At 34.6% G+C, this 20432-nt stretch overlaps 1 protein-coding gene across 1 annotated transcript in view; it reads right to left on the bottom strand.

Moving 5' to 3' along the window:
* The window catches only part of LOC110261960, a 92803-nt gene continuing 77211 nt past the window's right edge, over window positions 4841–20432 (bottom strand). The window contains exon 9 of the mRNA XM_021100539.1: window positions 4841–5314. Within this exon, the coding sequence (XP_020956198.1) occupies window positions 5142–5314 (173 nt within the window). The 3' untranslated portion in view covers window positions 4841–5141. The remainder of the gene's footprint in view (window positions 5315–20432) is intronic.

Raw genomic sequence — 20432 nt, forward strand, 5'->3', positions numbered from 1 at the left:
GTAATATATGTTTTGTATATAAAGATACTATTTCCACATTACACATACTAAAGGTTGTGCTTTATTATGAATATTACCATATGTGAAGAATCTTACTTATTTTAAAAATCTTTTTTTAAATCTAAATAGAAAAATATTCACAACTATGTTCTCAGATACTTATTATTAAACATGATTCTTTGCATCTCAACATAAGAGGAAACAGAATTGGTGAAGAATTGCCAAGATACACAGCTGCACTAAAATTAGTTGCCTTATTAGATTTTTGCTTTAAGTCAATATCAAACTCATGAAAATTGAGTAAAAACATCATTCATTCTCAAGCCTTCTCCATATCTCACAGGTGGCCTACTCAAGAAGTATTACTGGGCAAAGAGACATTTGTGCTAATGGGAATTATCAGAGCACTGAAGTTATTTTCAGAAAAACTGGGTGCTTAAAGAATTTTTATAACATTTGATAAGATCTTTGTAACTGGGTCTAAAGAATCCCAAGTGTTCTCAGATTATCAGAAAGTGTTCTGGGAAGCTCTGAAATATGATAGTTTTTTTGGTCTCAAAATCTTCTCTCCAACATCCTACACCTGCCCCTCATCACTTCCAAAGGTCCAGATCAACAAAATAAAGCTTCTAGAGAACTTGCAAGGTGAACCATGACATAACATAGAGATTTGAAAATATGAACATGAAGAAGAAGTTCTCATTCAGAATGCTAACCAAACATTAGCCAATCCCACCTGAGATCAAAGATGAAGATAAAAGCAGCCAAATCAAATTCATTTTATCCTAACAGACCAGATTTGTACACTCAAAGTGAAAGAATTTCATTTATTTTTATTGATAAGTTCACTGGAATCTGAAATCAAATACTGGTTTGGTCTGAATATTAAAGCACCATCTAGCTGAAGGAGTTGAAAAATCTTCACTTCACTCCACTCTGTCATCTACCTTGCATTGTACAAATTCACGGTGTCTCTAGAGTACTGCTCAAAGGAATATAATTATTTTACAGCTGTGTTTTTTTCAACTAGGTGACAGTATGTCCTCTCAGTAGTAACTGATTTCTAGGGGTATTCATAAACTGAATGGTTTGAGGCTAAATCCCAAATTCCTTAAAATCACGGTATAGCATCTCTTTGAATTAAATGACTTTAGCCATGGCTATTTCAGTTCTAGTTAGACACATTCCATACAAATATCAAGTCTAGTCACTTATTTTAATATCGGTCAGTTGGCAGTTTTCCCAGATCATTTAGAATTCTCATACTATTAACTTTAAATGACTATTGATTGCAAACTTCTATAGACAAGATGACGTCTCGACTCAGTGATTCTAAAGCAATGTCAATACACATAGTAGGTATATAAGTAAGGAATGGCTAAGATGAAAAATAATATGCAATATTAAAGAGGATTTGTGGATATTAAAATTGATAAAATTTTGGTTTTGCATTTGATTTTAATGAAGTAAATGGCAAATGCTTTATATATTATTTTAATTGTACAATTATTACATTATGAAACAATCTCGCTTTTTACTTTCTCATTTGATGCTCTTGGAATAATTATATATTAAACTACTCAACACTATAGCATTTAGGATTACGTAAAAGAAAAGAGAAACGACAGGTGTTCTTTTTCCACGTGTAAAGGAACCTAGGCACTATTTAGGAGCTTTGGAATTTCTCCAAAATATACAGCTTATCATTAGAATCAGCATAGTTAAAGCATATCCAAGAGGTGCATTTTCTGCTGATCATTTGGCATTCTCTCAAGCTGGCACAAACTGCCTCTGTAGATTTTGAGTCAACAGCTATCACTGTGTGTCAGAGTTCAACAGGCCCCTCTTCCCTTCTTTTAGATGAACTCCAGCACATCCATGCATAGTCATAGACTCTAATGCACTTCTCATTCTCTTTTCCATCCCTGGTCTCTGGGATTTTTTTTTTTTTTTAATATCTAAAAGGAACAGCATGACCCCATCTTAAAAATTGAAATATTCACTGATCTATGGTTATTCCTGTAATATCACTAGTGTTGGTGAATAATTCAAATTAAATAGTTTCCTATATATTCCATTTTAAAGGAACTTCATTTACTTTCCTTCAATGGTTTCCTCCTGCGCTGTTCTCACTCTGCATTATTCATATGCAACCTCACAAATTGCTTTGAGTTCGAGCAGTGCTGATATAAATCATAGGGCTATTTTCTCTGGAGGACTTCAGCCTTAAGCTCTACAACTTGTTTTAAAATGAAAACTGTGTTCAATTAAGGTGATTTGTTTGCTTCGAAATTAACTATCTTATATTGCCATTTGCAAGGAGAGAAGACTAAAGTTACATTCCAGGCTGTTGAATAATTTTAGAAGTAATTTACTTTCTCACTTTCTGGTTGTATTCTGTGCATTATTTGTGGCTAGGTCACATTCCTGAAAATATAAATATAGCTCTCAAAGATAACTTTCCCAACTGCTTTGCATTTGACATTTGAATAGCTCCTTTGTAAATGAACTAAAATAATGTGTTCTCTGCTTTCCAGGTCTATAACTGAATGAGAGAAAGAGAGAGAGAGAAATGAGTCGAAATACAAGCAAACTGAGAAATTAGATTCAGTATAGAGAACTGCTATAAAAGTAGAATATAAAACTCAAAAGCCAAAGTAAATAATCTGATTAAAAATGGGCAGAAGATTTGAATAGACATTTTTTCCCAAAGAGGACACACAATCAATAGATATGAAGAGGTGTTCAACATAACAAATAATCAGGAAAATGCAAGTCAAAACCATAATGAGATGTCATCTAACACATGTTAGAATCACTATCATCAAAAAGGCAAGAGGTAACAAGCGTTGGCAAAAATAAAGAGAAAAGGGAACCCTTATGCACTGATGGCAAAGTGGTAAAGCCACTGTGGTAAGCAGTATGAAGGTGCCTCAAAAATTAAAATTCAGCAGCTGCAATTCTAGTGCAGATTGACAGAACTACAGAAAGCAATGTGAACTTATTCTCAAAGAACAGAATGGTTCTGTTGTAGTTGTGGGTCCCCATACATTTGGCATCTTCCTCAAAAACCAGTACATAGCATCTGTTACATAGGCGATTAGAAAATACAATCAATACAAATTAAAATAAAAACACAACATACCAACATTTTTGTGATGCAGTGAAAAAGCAGAGTTCATTTGGAAATCTAGAGCTATAACTACCTATATTTAAAAAAGGATAAAAAAGATCCCAAAAGTATAAACTAAACATACACCTTAAGGAACTAGAAAAAGATGGAGTTGCCATTGTGGCTCAGAGGAAATGAATCTGACTAGCATCCATGAGGATGCAGGTTCAATCCATGGCCTCACTCAATGGGTTAAGGATCTGGCATCATGAGCTGTGGTGTAGGTTGCTGACATGGCTCAGATCTAGCATTGCTGTGGCTGTGGTGTAGGCTGGCAGCTACAGTTCCAATTTGACCCCTAGCCTGGGAACCTCTATATGCTACAGGTGCTGCCCTAAAAAAGCAAAAAAAAAAAAATAAAAAATAAAAAAAAATTAAAAAAAAAGATACTTTGGGAGATACCAGTTATCAGGAGCAGGTGTGCAGAGAATGGCATGTGCAAGCTGAGGAGAGGCCTCAAAAGAAACCCACACTTCTGGTACCCCAATCTCAGACTTTCCAGGCTCCAGAATTTTGAGAAAATAAATTTCTGAAGTTAAAAAAGGAACTAGAAAAAGAAATGCAGATAAATCCAAAGCTAGCAAAAGAATGAAGTCAGACCCCTACCTTATATCACATAAAAATTAATTAAAAATGGATCAAAGACATTCATGGTGAGAACTAAAATAACTATAAAGTCCTTAGAGGAAAAATATAGAGGCATAGGCTAATGACCTGGGATTCAAGGTATTCTTAGATGTGACACCAAAGAACAAGAATAGGGAAAAAAAAACAAAAAAAAACAAAACAGATTACACTTCATAAACATTAAAAGCAAAATTGTTTTTCAAATGACACTATTAAAGTGAAAAGGCAACCAAAAGAATGGGAGAAAATATTAACAAGTCACAAATCTGACAAAAGTATAATATCCCAAATATACAAAACAACTCTTATAAAAGCAAAACAACCCAATTAAAAATAGGCAAAGGACCTAAATAGAAAGAAAATGTACAAACTGCAAACAAACATACGAAAAATGTTCAGTATCAGTAGCCATTAGGAAAATACAATAAAAATCTCACTGAGAAAACATTTCACACTGGCTAGGATGGCTAATATTTTAAAATAAAAATGGAAAATAAGTTTTAGGATGTAGAGAAATTGGAACACTTCTATACTGTTGTTGGGAATGTAAAATGGTATAATTACAATAGAAAACACTTTGTCAGCTTTTTAAAAAAAGCAAACATAGATTTACCATATGACTCAACAATTCCACTTATTGCTGTGGCTCTGGTGTAGGCTGACAACTACAGCTCTGATTTGACCCTTAGCATGGGAACCTCCATATGCTGCAGGTTTTGGCCCTAAAAAGACAAAAAATCAAACAAACAAAACAAACAAAAAAAATCCAACTCCACTCCTATGTTTACATCAAAGGGAATTGAAAACAAGTATTCAAATTCTTGTACACAAGAATTTATAGCAGCACTAGTTACAAGAGCCAAAAAGTAGAGACAATATAAATGTCCATCAACATATGAATGGAGAAACAAAATGTTGTATGTCCATATAATGGAATATTATTCAGCCATAAAATAGTCATATATAGATACATGATGCAATGTCAACAAACCCTGAAAACATATTAAGTCAGTGAAAGAAGACAGACACAGAAGTTCACACCTTGCAGGGTTTTTATTTATATAAACTATCTAGCATAGGTAAATTGATGGTGCTAGAAAGCCAACTTGTGGTTTTCAGTCGCCGGAGGGAAAAGAGGGACATGGGAAGTGACTTAATGAGAACAGGGTTCCCTCACTGGTGATAGAAACATCTCAGAACCATAGAGAAGCAGTGGTTGTGAACACTGTGACTGTGTCAAACAACACCGAATTGTACACTTTAAACTGCTTAATGGCTAATTTTGTTAATGTTAATTTTACTCAATAGAAGATAAATAATTGAAAGCAGCCTTTTATCAATATTAAGCTAAATATTGGTCCAGGAAGGTGTCAGGACTGGTTGCTTGGTGAGTCCAAATTATGAATGGGTTGAGGAAATATGAACAATCACTCTTCACCAATTTATCATGAAAAGGTCCACTGTTTCCATAGACAGAACTTTGAGCAAAATGCTTATGACATGTTGACTTGCATTCTAGAAATAAGAAAATATTAAAATTGACCTAAATGCTAACAGAATTTTTTTTTAAGAAATCAAAATAAAAAAAATTAAAAAGAGCTAGCAACAGCTTGACAAAGTGAATTATTATATTTTTTCAGGAAATTTTAAAGTTGGTAGTTATTAAAAAAACATTAAAATCCAATCATACAAACTTTCCATTCAATAAATTACAGTAAAAACAAACATTAAATACTCAGAACTCCTCACTTCTCTATTTTATTAATATTTATGTTCTTGAGATTATTTACATCTATTGTATCAATATGTTTGAAATGTTATACTATACAATGTACCTGCTCGTATCTTCCTAATTATGCATTGAAGGCTGTCTCTTCAGCCATGGTTGGGAGTATTAAATATTATAAATTTTAAAATTCAGTTAATTGCTCGTATCTTCCTAATTATGCATTGAAGGCTGTCTCTTCAGCCATGGTTGGGAGTATTAAATATTATAAATTTTAAAATTCAGTTTATTACTTTGTTGGTTGTTCAGACTAAAACATGATGTAAAATAATAATGTAGAATAAAGCTAAAAGCATACTGTCTGCAGTTATAACTTTATCAATAGCCCCCCCAAGAAAGAAAAGAAATATATTTGCAGTATTCAAGAACAATTATCCAATTAAACAAAGCACTCGCTGTAATGACAAATGAGAGAAGTTCCAAATGCTTTTTTCATTTCTATTATTTTTAACATAAAAAAATCAACAAACAAAAGATATCAGAATTACACTTATTCATCAAAGGCAATCATAGATTGGATATAGAGAGAAGAATATTTCAAAAAAACAACAAAAGCATTCAGTGATATTCTTCAAAGTGTATCCATTGGCTTTACGGAATTTACAATGAAGAGTGTTGCATATTTTAGCTTTATTCATCACTTTTATTTTACATAGTACTGATATATTTATAAAAGACTCATGCAAATTTTTCCTTTGAGGACCCATTTGTAAACCTTTGCCAGCAAAACACTGGAATGATCTTTCTTAAATTTGGAATGTTCTGACTTTCATTTTAGACTGGTCTCTGGGGGGAGTTAAAAGCTAAGAGCTTTCAGTGATCCCTAGAGGTCATCTATTAAGTCAGAGACTGAAACTTGTTTTGATGTGAGAACCCTTAGGAACCTTCTTGTCTAAGTTTTCTTCTGTACTTAACACCCCACCTGGTTCTCTAAGGGGACTAATCTTTATAAAAACTTGTATTACCCAACTTGAGGGCAGAACAGCTACATAATTTTTATTCGGAATTTTCCTGCATGTGAGATTTGGATTTTGGCTCTATTTATTTTTTAGTTTTTATTTATTTTAATTTTTTTATTTTTGTTATTATTATCTTTTAATAGTTATTTCCCCAATATAATTTTTTTTCTACTGTACAGCATAGTGACCCAGTTCCACATACATGTACACATTCTATTTTCGCACATTATCATGCTCCATCATAAGTGACTAGATATAGTTCCCAGTGCTACACAGCAGGATCCTGATTGGCTCTATTTATTTTTTAGGTTATTCAGTCATCTATATGAGTGTAGACTCATGGATATCTGTTTTACACTTTAATAATTCAATACTACTTTATTCATTTCGATGCTTGAATCTTCTTAGCTGTGGTATTGAGAGTGCTTTCGGTTGGCTTCTGCATCCCTTCGACATACCCACACTAACAAAGGGGTTTTGTTTTTGTAGTCCGAATACTATCTTACTTTTTGCCACTGCAAGATACTGCAGATTCATCACGCATGTTTCCTGCTCTAGTCCTCAGGTCATCCCTTTCTCCGGGGAGTCCTGGCTCCTTTTATTGGAGTCATTAGAAATCAAGATTATAGGCTCTAGGTGTGTTTTTTTGCTACTGCAGTGCTGCTGCTTCTAGGAAATCTCAGCTGACAGAACAAAGAATAGACATGTATACTAATGTATGCATGTACACACATCTACAGATATTTTTAAATGTAACCATCTATATCCATGTTAAGTTAAATATGATTTCCTATTGATACTTCCAATATCCATTACCACATGGATTATTCTAGCCTCCTCTCATTTACCTGCAAACTCTCACAAAAACAGTGAGAAACCTAACTCTAACCACTGGCCATTCATTATTTATTGTTCAAATCCAGTACACACTTATCCAATACACATGAATAGAAGTATCAGAAACAATACATCATAGGAAATAACTTCATAAAGTAGAGACGTAAAAAGCTCTCTCATTTCTAAAGTGATCTTGGTTAAGCACCTTTTCTCCCATCCTTTTCAGCATGACTATTCCACCCATTAAAATGGTAGATTGTTATCATCTTCTTTATTCTAAATTGGGGTATTCCAAAATTATAATTCATTATTTTAAAAATTTCTATATGTTAATGTTCACTGTTTATGCTCTAAAATTGCATAAGTTTTGACAATAAATAGTGTCAATTAATGACCGTTAGAGTACCATTCAGAATAATTTCGTTGCCCTAAAATTTTCCTGTGCTTCACACATTTTACTTTTATTTCTTTCTACTTGCAATCACTAATCTGTTTGTTACATCTGCTGTTTTATCATTACTAGAATGTAACGTAAATGGGGATTTTCATCCATTCGCTTACTGGTTCTGCCACTTTTTGGTACTTCTGAATAAAGCTGATATAGATATTCATATCACACTTTAATGAATATATACATTTTCTAATGATTGGATAAATAAATACATAGAGGAGGGCAATTACTGGATCATGTGGTAGGACTGTTTAGCTTTATAATAAACTAGTAATGTCTTTACCACTGGTAATTATCCCGATGGATGAAAGCTTCTGTCACTTTGCATTCTCATCAGCAATTGATATTAATCTGTTTGATAGTTGCCATTCTATTGGTATTTCATTTTGTTTTGTGATTATTTAATGATAAATAAGGCCAAATATATTTTTATATGCTTATTTATCACTTGTATATCTTATTCCATGATACATCTGCTCAGATTTTTGCCAATTTTTCAAATTGTGTCACTTGTTTTTGTACTGCTGAGCTTAAAGTGTTCTTTTTACACTGTGGATACAACTATTAAATGTGTTTTTTTAAAATATTTTCTTCTATTCTATGGGTTGTCTTTTGATTCTTTTAACAGTGTTTCACATAGCAGACATTTTAAATTTTAATACAATCTTTTTTTTCCTTTTCAGATGGTGCTGTGTGTGGTATTTTGTCTGAAAGTACATTGCAAAACACAAGGGCACCTACATATGAGCAAAAATAAGAATTATAGTAGACATATCACAAACCATGCAAGAAGAAATTGGAGTGAAAAACAAAGTGATGAAAAAGCCATTGACCTAGAATCCCATTTACAATTGGGTTTATCTTCAATAATGAAGGAGAAATGAAGTCTTTCTCAGAGAAACAAAAGCTGAGGGTATACTTCACAGGCAGATGTTCCCTACAATCAATGATGAAAGATTTTTTTGAATAAGAAGAAAAATACATCATCAGAAATTTGATCTTCATCAAGAAAGGAACAATGTCAGAGAAGAAACAACTGAAAGTAAATTAACATCTCTCTTAATTGATCATTAATTGATATAAAAGGTAATGATTAATTTAAAGTAATGATAATAAGTTTCTTATCAGTTACTTAGACTCAAGTGAAGCAGAAGAGTGTTACTTGAAGGTGGAACTAGGTTACTTAAAATACATATATATCTTGAACTCCAGAGCAACTGTTAGATATTTTTAAAGAATAATTTATATTCATGTAGGGAAGAAAATATCAACATGTTTGCTATGGGCTGAAATGTGACACCTCCCCCATGTCTATACTGAAGTCCAAACTCCAATAACTCAGAATGTGACGGCATTTGGAGATAGATCCTTTAAAGAGATGATTAAAATGACATTGTTAGGGTAGGTCCTCTTCCAATCTGATCAATGTCCTTACAAAAGAAAATTTGGACACAGAAAGAGACCAGGCCTTGTATGGAGGAAAAGCCTGTGAGGACAACAGGAAAGTGGCTGTCTGCAGACCCAGGAAAGTGGCCTCAGAAGAAACCAAGCCTCCATCCACATCTTAATCCTGGGATTTCTAGCCTCCAAAAATGTGAGAACATGCATTTCTGTTGTTTTAGCCAAACAGTCCTTGGTATTTTACAGTGACATCCAGAGCAAGCTAATATGATTCTCAACTTACATGAGATAAGGGAGAAAATCGAGAGCAGAAAAAATAGTCTATATGTACCAGGTGAAGACAGAGTGTCACATTGCATAAATAAATGAGACAACTGAATGTTGTGTCCAACAAGTCCAGTTTAACTCTCAAGATTCAGATATATTAAAAGTAAAAGCATAAAGAACATATCAGGCTAACAATAATAAAAATAATGCAGAGTGGTTATATTCATTTTAGACAAAGTAGAATTAAGTTTTCAGATATAAAAAGAGGCATTACAAAATGATCTCAAAGATATTAATTATTCAACAAAAATAAGAGTCCTATACATGTATGCACCTAACAACAGATTGTCAAAATCTGTGAGACAAAACCAACAGAACTTTAAGGAGAAATAAATGAATCCATTATAGCTGAAGACTTCAACGCTCTTCTTTCAATAATTGATACATCAAGTAGGAAGAATATCAGTAAGGATATAGTTGACCTAAACAATACTATCAATCACCATGGCTGGTTATTTCACATTTTTTTCTAAACTTTTGATTTCCTTTTAAAAATATACATTTTTTTATGTCAGGAAACTCATGAACCCAAATTCCATTAATATATTACTCATTTGTACTTCCAGATTGTTGTTCATTGAGCTCATGAGATGTTCTACAATTTCTTATGAAATCATTCTTTAGAAAGCTCCCTGATATACTGTTGTAATTTCACTGTATCACTTTCTAAGTCCTGTATTTCCAATTTACTCTTCTTTGCATATTTTACAAGATATGTCAGATTGAATTTGAAAAAGATAAGTGGAAAATTCATTTTAGTAAAACTTGAAAGTTTGAAATTATATTGTTTTGTCTTCATTCTTAAAGTGAGACTAACTCTACATTTTAGGTTCAGATCATTCACAATTTTATAAACATTGTTTTATGGTCTTCTAGCATCTAGTATCGATAGTTTTTTTTTTCTTACTATAACAATACATTATGGTCATGTTTCCATGTAGTTACACAAATGATTACCTTATTTGGTTTCACAGAATTTCATTGTATGGATGGAAGTGTTGATACCTCTGATTCATATTAGTTTCCTTTTTCATCCTTACTCATTTTGGGGGATTTTATTTTTTTTTTGTAACAGTAAGATATTAATTGAATTTGATATTTTACAGCTTTTATTACTTAGTATTTCAGTCTTTCAAAGTAATGTGGAAAGCCTTTAGCCAAGCCTACGGATAGTTTCTATTACTGGCTTGTTTTGATCCTAATTGCTGTGATTGCAATTCAATCCTCTTTGAACTCCTATTACACATATACTGGACCTTGTTCATCTTATCCTTGCCTGTATTAAAGGATGAAACTTGGATGTTTTGTTTTCCTCTATAGTAGTATAGGCTTGTTCCCTTTCTAGATAGCTTTTGATTTAGATATTCTAAAAATTAACAGGACATGTCAACCCATAGTCTTTCCTCTTAAAGGAGTTACAAGGCAGTGAGGCAGGGTTGGCCAGCAGAGCTGTCAAGGTCATTTTCCTGAGTGAAACAATACCCCATCCTCTCTCCTTCTCCACCTCCTATTCTTCTCCACCTGCCAACCTCTCCCTCCATTTTCTTTTTCTTCTGCCCATCTATTCTCTTAATCTTTTCTGTGCTTTCACTGTTATTTTTCAAGAGGGCCACTAAACACGTGCTCCAATGCCTATCTCATATCAAAAGCTCTTACCATGTTATTTTAAGCAGTGCATCTGGGACCTCATGAGAGAATCTGAAGGTATTTTGCATATCTTCTTCACATTTGCATTGATGAAGTTCTTTGGGGGCCAGCCTCTTAGATTCTAAGAATGAATCAGTATGTTCTAGGATAATGTCTATGCACTTGATTATGATAATATAAAACTAGCAATTGTACTGTACACAATGTGTAAGTTCTTATAATCTTATCCTTTTTTTTTGTCTTTTTGCTATTTCTTTGGGCCACTCCCGCGGCATATGGAGGTTCCCAGGCTAGGGGTCGAATCGGAGCTGTAGCCCCTGGCCTACGCCAGAGCCACAGCAACGTGGGATCCGAGCCGCATCTGCAACCTACACCACAGCTCACAGCAACGCCGGATCGTTAACCCACTGAGCAAGGGCAGGGACCGAACCCGCAACCTCATGGTTCCTAGTCGGATTCGTTAACCGCTACGCCACGACGGGAACTCCAGTTCTTATAATCTTAGTACCATAACATGCATATATATCTTTTAGGGCAGGGGTTGCTTTTTGCCAATTGTGGTTATGCATCTATGGTTTTGATGTTATTTACTGGGATTACATTTTGTGATCTCTAATACATGGAATATTAATTCATACTGATAATTTTATCTGATTTCATTCATAAAACAGTGACAGGCAACTATTTTTATTTTGCAGAAGGCACATAAGAAAATTGGTCCATCAAACATGAGTCCAAAATTCATGTCCTACAAATATAACACTCTATTGCTCTTCATATTGACCAATACACATCCTAGATCACTGGTGGGAAGGGTCAAGGGGTTAACCTAAATAAAATAGTATAGTTTTTAAATGCTTAAAGAAATGACCATGAAATTATTTCACAAAAATCTATGCAAAAGTCGTCTATTTTTATTGAGGGAAATTTCCAGATATTTAGAAAAGCATCAAAAAAATGCTACAAAAGGAGACTAAAAAAAAAAAAACAAGATACAGTTAATCCTTGAACAATGTAGAGGCTAGGGGCATATTCATACATAACTTTACAGTCAGCCCTTCCATCCATGGTCCCACATCTTCAAATTCAACCAACCTCAGGTTGTGTAGTACTTCAGGATATGACTGAATATAAGCCACATACAAGTGGACCCACTCAGCTCAGACCAGTGTTGTTCAAGTGTCAAATGTATTAGTGTCAGATGAGACCTACTTACTAGAGGCAATTCTACCTAAGTCTTTTCCTATAAGATTACCAGGAGATAATTTACAGGTTTACTATTTCCCAGAGCTGTGTAGAATCGGGAGGATATTTTATGACAACTTAGAATCATCCATGAAGCAGGAATGTGTATACCACATGCCTTAAGGTGAAGAAGCACAGGGAGAGAAGTAAGCACAGAAGATTTAGTAAGAAGAAAAAGGGAGCATGTCAATTTCTGGCTGGAAATCAAAGCCCTGAAATTAGTAATATAGATTATATTTAACTGAATATATTGCTTAAATATTTTTATATAACACATTCTGGTTCTATAACCTAAATGGTAATTTTAGGGATAAATATTAAGAGTGCTTTAACTTAATAAAACCTAACTACATTTTATTCAATGACAATGGAATAGATTGATAGTCTATTAAAGATTTAAAAATCATGTATAAAGCACACTATTTTAGCATTTGATATTTGGTACCATCAATAAGTGTTAATATAGATAAAACTATTCCAAAAACTATCTAGGAAAAAAAGGAAAAAAAATCTCTTTACATTTCACTGGATGTGTGTGTTTGATGAATTGTAAAACCTTTTCTCTTCTTTCATAGAATTTTAAATTGTAATGCTTTCTTCCCTCTCATTATCCAACTGTGAAAATATCTGTGTGTTTGTATTATCCATATAATGTAGGATGGGGAAACTGTGTTTAATATATAGTGATTACATACTAAAACATTCTGCCTCTGTTTAAACAAAAGAGTAAAGTTGCCAAGTCATTTCCCAAAGACAACCAGAGTCATCAAATTAGAAACAGCTGGAGCAGGCCTATACCCCTCATACGCCACTACTAGAAAAGCAGGCAACAAGTGAAGAAATTAGTTCAGTAAAGTGGTTGATCCAAAGCAGAAAGGAGATTCCAGAAAGGATGCTTTACTTTTAAGTATAGAAGGGACAGGTATTAGGAAAAGAGAAAAGCATGGGACCGAGTGTATTTTAAGTGCCTTTCTTAAGAAAGAGCTTTCCTAGACAGTAGTGAAGCTTCAAAACTACAGCCAAGGAATTTTTATTACTTTTGTTCTAAAAATGGAAGCTAAAATAGAGATTTTAAGCTTATAAAACGCTGAGGAAAAACTTAAAAATGTACTAAAATAAAATATATACTAAAAAAGTAACATCTTTTGTACGTATAAGACTTTACATTTATTTTGTTTTTTTGCCTTGTTTATATTATGGATGTTATAAAAATTAGAAGTGAATTTGTTATACTATTGTTACAGTAAATATAAAGTTATATTTCCTTATATAATGCTAGTGAACATGGCAGATCCTTTGGGTGTTAATTTTCCATGCTCCAAGGAATTATTGTTTAAACTACATCACATCATCTGTTATATGACAACCTAACACTACCATCAATCACTTTGTACCAGAAATTAGCTGGCAATGGATTTGCGTACAAAATGCACTTCGAGATGCACCTCAGTACCTCAGTATTTGAAAGAAACATGGCATTTCCATTATCTCTTTGAGATTATGCTAACTCTGAACAATTGCAGATTTCTTCAGGTTATTTTATGTTCTTTGCTTCCTCAAATGTTGATTGCTTACTAAAGGATGTGCCCAGAACTATGTTCTATCGACATCTCCCATGCCTCATGAACTGTAACAATTCATGAAGAGAGGCTGGCCAGATCCAGTAGGCAAAATGACAGCATTGATGAATATATTAAGGTACGTCAATACAAAGTACAGTAACAACAGCTAACCCTTTTGTTAAGTGCTTACTATGCGCCAGCATGATTATAGGTGCTTGAAATTTATTAAGCTATTTAACTCTCACAATAGCTTTATCAGTTAACTTAAATATATTTTTTTATGCTTTTTTTTTTTTTTTGTCTTTTCTAGGGCCACACCCATGGAATATGGAGGTTCAGGGACTGGGGTCTAATTGGAGCTGTAGCCGCCGGCCTACATCAGAGCCACAGCAATGCAGGATCTGAGCTGTGTCTGCAACCTATACCATAGCTCTTGGCAACAATGGATCCTTAACCCACTGAGCAAGGGCAGGGATCGAACCCGCAACCTCATGGTTCCTAGTCGGATTTGTTAACCACTTAGCTACGACGGGAACTCCAGTTAACTTAAACATAGAAAGGTTAAGTAACTGGTCCACTTACCTAGAAAGTGGTAGAACTAAGATTCAAAAGCAATTTGTCTTTAGATCTTGAGAACATAAACTATGTTGTATTCTACTCAGCCCTTAGAAATCAATCAAAAGCCTTGGACTACTATTTTGAAGTTAACACCCATCTACTGCAGTGAGCCTCTAGCTAAACTCACACAAAAATAGAAACTAGCTAAAACACAAGTCACAACCATGAAGATATATTTCAGTACTACAAAAATCAAGGATCTGACTTACTATCCAGAATCTTAAAAAAAAAAAAAAAAAAAAAGGCAACAGTGGAGTTAAGAATGTCACTCCAGGGAGTTCCCATTGCGGCTCAGTAGAAACAAATCCCACTAGTATCCATGAGGATGTGGGTTTCGATCCCTGGCCTCATTCATTAGGTGGGTAAAGAAGCCAGAATTGCAGTGAGCTGTGGTGTAGGTCTTAGACACAGCTGGGATCCTGCATTGCTGTGGCTGTGGTGTAGGCCCGTAGCTACAGCTCCAGTTCAACCTCTAGCCTAGGAACTTCCATATGAGGGAGGTGTGGCCCTAAAAAGCAAAGCAAAAAAAAAAAAAAAAAAAAAAAAAAAAGAAAAAAAGAATGTCACTCCATTCCTTCTTTCACATCTCTGATATCAAAGTCAAAGAATAAAAACAGAACACAAGGGAAAAACACAAAGACAGGTTTATTAACTCATCTTTGTTAAAGCAATTAACTGAGCAGTACAATAGGAAAAGGTAAGACTTTTTTCTTCAGTGCTAGAAAGGGACAGGACAGTTATGGTGGTGCTTGTATTTGAGGACTGGAAACTAGCATTCAGATGGGACAAATGGGTGCACAGATCTATATGCAGTAGATAAAGCAAAACCTATTTACTGATTAGAAAAATGTCTCCAGGCATGTACAATAACAGTCTGTACTGAGTTAACTCATAGTTTAGTTCTGTAACAGCTTCCCTTGGTTAGACCCAGGAATAATGAGATACAATATCCATTTTTATATCATTTAAGCAAGTACGGTTGTAACCATAAAGTTTTCTCTTCTACTCAGATAGCTTTACAGAAAACTGACATAAGCTTATTTTGAAGTAAATGTCTTTCCTTGATGGAATGTTTTAAAAAGAGATGTTCATTTACACAAGCAAATCATTTCACTTTTATGTTCTTCTGAAGACCAGGACTGCTGGTATTTCCTCAAATTGTGTAATTAAGTATTTACCTCATCTCATTAATTCAATATTCATTCAATCATTCTTTCACTCAATACTTGAAAAACACAGTGTTAAGAATTACTGGTACTTACAATGTATAATGTTGTTTTTGCCTTTGAATTTCATTATTTTAGTCCTACCATTTAGAAAGCAGGGTATTAACTCCTGCTCTGGGAGAGAGAGGCAATTATCATTCAGAGGCTACTTTCATATTATGATATAATGGGATGAGGGTGAAATAGAATATAGAGGAAGAGTACTAAATGGTACAGGATGAGAAGTCAGGAAGAGTCCTTGAGTCAAGATCTTAGTTTAGTCTTCTCCTCTAAGAGGAGTGAGATGAAGAGAGGGAGGGAAAAATATAAAAAGACAGAATCCATTAAATAAGGGAAATAATATAGTATTTGTTCTTGTAGTTGATTTTTAAAACTAAATAAATAATAAATGCAGAAGGAATAGCAAAATTAGAAGTTCACCATTTTGCAATGGATCTGGCATTAATGGCTGCACAAATTATTAGGTGAGAGAATGTAAGAGAACCACCAAGGTGATCATACTCATTGGTCAAACCAAACAAACGCCAATAAGAGAGACAACCAGACATTTTGTGCCTCCCAATACACTGAGAAAAAACAAAGATTTCATCCAATGCAGCTCAGGGTCCTCATATTTTGCCATCTTATAGGAAATACAGGGACTCTGATGTCCACTCTGGATGTGGTAGCACTTTTAGGCATATGATTGAAAAAAATACATCTTATACTTTCCTTTTTGTACTTTGGTTTTCTGGTATATAAAATAGAATAACAATTAGCAGCTCAAATGTACCGTGTCTTCTAGGGATGTCATAAAAAGGCCAATGAGATAATACAAGTACAGGTTATACCTAAACTGTTGCTCAAAAGTAAATCTTATAATCAGTGATTATCTGTTACTGAAATGTGGTTTTTTTTTTTGTTATTAACAATCAGCTAACCTTACAAAATTTAGAATCTAATCGGAGGAGGAGTACACTAGCAATTTTAATAGAGTAGGAAAACTCCTATGAGAACAATAAAAGAACAAAAACTAAATATATAGTGTATTCTCATTATCCATTCATTCTCTGAATTCCCACAGTTAGGAGGTTGAAGAGATAAACAAAATTTGCTATAGCGTGAAAATAATCACTAAGGAACTGACAATTTATAAAATTATTTTCTAGCAAATTATTTCTCTTTCTCCCTTTTTGGCTACTTAACATTACTGAATATCCCTGCTCCTCTCCTCAAGTTCTTTATCAATAACTCTGTTCACTAACAACAGTGTCCTGTAAACATTAGTCAATGAAATGCAAATACAATGCAAATTAATTAGACAGTGAAATTGCATACTTTGCAAGAATCACATTTTCAATATGCCAATAAAGTTATGTTCCTGGACTATTCCAGCCACATATAAAGCCACCACCAAATGAAGACCTTAAAAGGCTTAGCAATGAATAAATAAAGAAGAAAATATTAATAAGTAATGATAGTTATTTTTAAAAATAGTACATTTTAGAAATCAAGATTTAAGTTAGCCTTTTGGAGAAACTGATGAAAACTCCATATATTTCAATATATTTTAATAATACCATATATTTTAAACTTCATTATCTTTTTGCAAAATTTGTCATAAAGAATATAATTTCACTATATCACAAAATATTTCAGAAAAATCCTATGCAAAAAGTAATACTTTGAAAATGTTTTGAGAATGAGAATACAATGTCTCTATACAATATCCTTATAACAATTTAAAAATTGTTAAAATAGGAAATAAGCTATGTTGTTATTTCTTAGCTTCATTGTAATTCTTCTATTACTGATCCCCCATCCCACTCCAATACTGCCTCTCCAACTATTTTCTACGAAATTTTTTTTCTCTTGTCTTTTTGCCATTTCTTGGAGTTTCCCAGGCTAGGGGTCTAATCGGAGCTGTAGCTGCCAGCCTATGCCAGAGCCACAGCAACACGGGATCCGAGCCGCGTCTGCAACCTACACCACAGTTCACGGCAACGCCGGATCGTTAACCCACTGAGCAAGGGCAGGGATCGAACCCGCAACCTCATGGTTCCTAGTCGGATTCATTAACCACTGCGCCACGACGGGAACTCCTTCTATGAAATTTTGATTCCAGTTTTAAATGTATTTGCATTAAGTGTCTTTTTCCTGTACTAAGCATCCTTTGCTAATGAGATGCTCCTAGTGTGCGTCTGTTCCAGAGACTGGAGTAGGCACATTATCACTTAAACTTAAAAAAACACAATAATAAAAATTAAAATTAAAAAGAGAAACGATGGAGATTTGGAGGGAAAAACACAGCTTCCCAGAGAATTCTTGGGTATAGGCTAGGCAGCTTAATCATTAGGAAGCCATGCAGATTTTTAAGCATGGGCAGTTCATACTCAGATTCATTTGATGGAATGAGCACTTATATGAGACACTGTTATTGCACATATCTCTCAGTTCACCTCCAGACACCACTGCAGCAAACAGTTTTGCACAGGTATAATTGAGAGTACCTTGCTCAACTTCACCATAGCACTTGTTTTCAGCCCCAGGGTCTTTCTGAAGCCAGGCCTTTGGACATCTGAAAACCACTCAGTAAACTCTGGAGTTCTAAAGAGTAAATACTCCATGGACAAACACTTAACCAAAGAGAACCGAAACCAGTGGATAAGAGCTTTCTTTTTCTATCTTTCTAGCAGGCAATTCTGAGACCATCAGGCTGATGGTGACCAGCTGGATAATTCATCTGTGTCTTGGTTTTTCCTCCTTTCCCTCTTCCTTCTTTTCACTGGCGATCATGTTGTCAAATTAGCTCCTGTACCTACAACCCTACTGAAGGGAGCACATGGAGAGGAATAGGGCCCATCTTGCAGAATTCTAATAGAGGAGAGATAAGAGGTGTGCAGTACATTTTCATAAACCAGGAAATGTGATAAAAGCCTGAACAAAGGTCATGGAGTAACTATGACAAGATAGAGTGAATTTTAAGAGATATTAAGGAGTTAGAATCTAGGGGACTATTAAGATCAGATCTAAGTAAGGATGAGGAGAATGGAGCCTAAGAAGCTTCAAGGAACATGGGAACGTTAGGGCATGTGGTACAAACTGGGAAGTGGGACTTTGCAAAAAATGATGGATTCAACCTGAACACATTAATTTTGTGTTCACTGTGTGTTATCCATGTAAGAATATCTAGAAGGCAGCTGGATATTAGGGTTTGGAAACTGACTGAGTTCTGAAATAGATCTCTTTAGGATACACCAATATACATAGTGGTTGAACCACAGCTGAAATAATCCACAGATTACAGAGACTAAGATGAGCACAGAGTCAAGGAGAGAATTTCAGGGAACAAAATCAGGAAGAAGAGCCGAACAATAGAACGGAGGATTTACAGGATCGTGCTCCTCCAATCAAACTGTAACACACACACAAAATGTGCAGCAAGGAGTTCCTGCCATGGATTAGTGGTTAGCAAACCCAACTAGCATCCATGAGGACATAAGTTCCATGCCTTGTCTCTCTCAGTGGGTTGCCGTGAGCTGTGGCATGGGTCACAGACACAGCTTGGATCCCAAGTGGCTGTGGCTCTGGTGTGGGCTGGCGGCTAAGGTTCGAACTGGATCCCCAGCCTGGGAACCACCATATGCCATATCTGCGGCCCTAAACAACAAAAAGACAGAAAGAAAAAAAAAATGTGTAGCAAAATGACCAGAGTTCACAAAACTGAGAAATTTGGATTCATACCATAGATGATTTAAGTCTAACTGAGAAAAATATAGTTTTGTCATTGAGAGTCAATCATATTTGGGCATTTTAACATAAGGTTTTTTTTGTTTGTTTTTTGGGTTTTGTCTTTTTGCCTTTTCGAGGACCGCTTCCCACGGCATATGGAGGTTCCGAGGCTAGGGATCCAATCGGAGCTGTAGTCACCAGCCTAGGCCAGAGCCACAGCAACGAGGGATCCCAGCCGCGTCTACAACCTGCACCACAGCTCAGGGCAACGCCGGATCCTTAACCCACTGAGCAAGGGCAGGGATTGAACCCACAACGTCGTGGTTCCTGTCGGATTCGTTAACCACTGCGTCATGACGGGAACTCCATAAGGTATATTGTTATATTAATTATTTTAGGAACATTGGTGAAATAACTTATTGGATAATACTGTCATGAGTCATGATAATATACTTCGCCCCTGTCTTATTGATATGGAATTATTATAGAGTTAGGGTTATTTGGTGGGGTGTAGAAGGGCTTAATGAGAATAAAGGCGAATGACGTACCTATGACCATGATAAAATCACAGAATAATAATTATAATTACAATCACCAGTGTAACCAACCTTCATTAGTGGCGTGTTTAATTTCCATTTATAATACATTAGAACAAGTATTTTAATTAATCCTGAAGCAATACAATGGAAAATACCACCTTTGCTATTAGACAGCAGTTGTTATGCAGGAAAATTATCAGTACAAAAGGAGTTTTGTAATTGGACTATACAATTTTAATCTCTATAACTCCTTGAGCATAATTTTTAAAGTATAAATACTGCATTGTTTTAAGATTCTAAAATTACTATGCATAAGTATTGAAT

Source organism: Sus scrofa, chromosome 8, assembly GCF_000003025.6.
Source record: "Sus scrofa isolate TJ Tabasco breed Duroc chromosome 8, Sscrofa11.1, whole genome shotgun sequence".
Classification (NCBI taxonomy): domain Eukaryota; kingdom Metazoa; phylum Chordata; class Mammalia; order Artiodactyla; family Suidae; genus Sus; species Sus scrofa.